Below are 1365 nucleotides of genomic sequence, written 5' to 3' on the forward strand. Positions count from 1 at the left end.
ACAATTTTATACATGAAACAAGTGAACTATTCGATATATAATTAAAGATCAGGTTGATTAGTTTGACAGGAGTACAGGATTATCTACATTCAACAAAATTATCCAATATAACTATCGAAAATAGTAATATATTATATATAAAATGATAAATAATTTTTGAGAAAATTTCATTCATCTCTTCTGTAAGATACTAAAATGACACTCTTCTTTTCTCTATTTATAAAATATACATTCTCCTCCCTTAACAAAAATTTTGGTAAAATCATAGTTTAATAATTAAAAAATTATTAAAGAATATCTTAAAAAAGTAATTTAATTAATAATTTTTTTAAAAAATATTTTGGTAAAAATACAATTTAATTAATAAAAGAATAATTTATTGAAAGGTATTTTAGTAAGCAAAATTTAATGACAAAAAATTAAAATTTTTACTAAAAGATATTTTTGTAAACAATAATTTATTTTTTTTAAAAATGGATAAAGTTAATATTAGTTAACATAAAAAAAATTTAAAATGGATTAAAGAGGAAGTTTTCTAAAAGTTATAAGAAAATAAAATGTACATTTTAGAAAAGAAGGAAATGTCATTTTAACATCTCGTAAGAAAGGCCAGTGAAACTTTCTCATAATTTTGTCGTTAATAAAATTATTTTATAAGTAACCTGAATAGGGAGACCATCAATATCAGCTCTTAAAGCAACAAAAGGAGGTTTTCCAGTTCCGATGTATCCAATAACGCCGGTTTCAGCAACTGGATGCTTATATGAAATTCCCATTTTGTCCAACTCTTCTCTTATGACCTCACTCGTCTTAAATTCCTCATATAGCAATTCCGGGTACTCATGAATCTTCCTTCTAATCCTAACCATCCAATCAAATACCTCAGGACTCTTAGCCAAATCTAGAAATTTTGTGGAGATTGACGATGATGAATGTGAGAATATGGGTGTTGCAACAAAGACGTGAAAGATGATGATGAAGAAACAAAACAAGTTGAAGGAACCCATTAGGAACGGATTTGTGTGTGAAAAGAGAAAATGCAAGTTCAAATTACTTAAAGCAGAGATAGCTACTGATGAGAGAAATTAGGTTTAGAATTGAAGTGCAAGGTTGAAGGATTGAATAATCAATCAATGTATGTGGTCCATATTTATAATGGTGCATGCAGGACATAACGATGCAATAAAAGACAAAAGTGGCATTATTGTAATTATCATGTACAGTGTGATTGATGAGATAAGACCACGTGTTAAGTATTGCATTCAAAGATTTCGTAATGCTTCTTTTATGTCTTCTATGTACAATGAGTTTAACATGCGTTTTAACATCAACGCCAACAACAACGAACAACAATAAGTCAATAAT

The 1365-nt window shown here is 27.5% G+C and overlaps 1 protein-coding gene across 1 annotated transcript in view; it reads right to left on the reverse strand.

Moving 5' to 3' along the window:
- Positions 1-1103, reverse strand: part of LOC107464150 (IAA-amino acid hydrolase ILR1-like 4) — a 4064-nt gene extending 2961 nt beyond the window's left edge. Inside the window, exon 1 of the mRNA XM_016083048.3 lies at positions 663-1103. Coding sequence (XP_015938534.1) covers positions 663-1007 — 345 coding nt within the window. The 5' untranslated portion in view covers positions 1008-1103. The remainder of the gene's footprint in view (positions 1-662) is intronic.
- Positions 1104-1365: the final 262 nt, after the last annotated feature.

This window comes from Arachis duranensis, chromosome 9 (assembly GCF_000817695.3).
Source record: "Arachis duranensis cultivar V14167 chromosome 9, aradu.V14167.gnm2.J7QH, whole genome shotgun sequence".
NCBI classification, from domain to species: Eukaryota; Viridiplantae; Streptophyta; class Magnoliopsida; order Fabales; family Fabaceae; genus Arachis; species Arachis duranensis.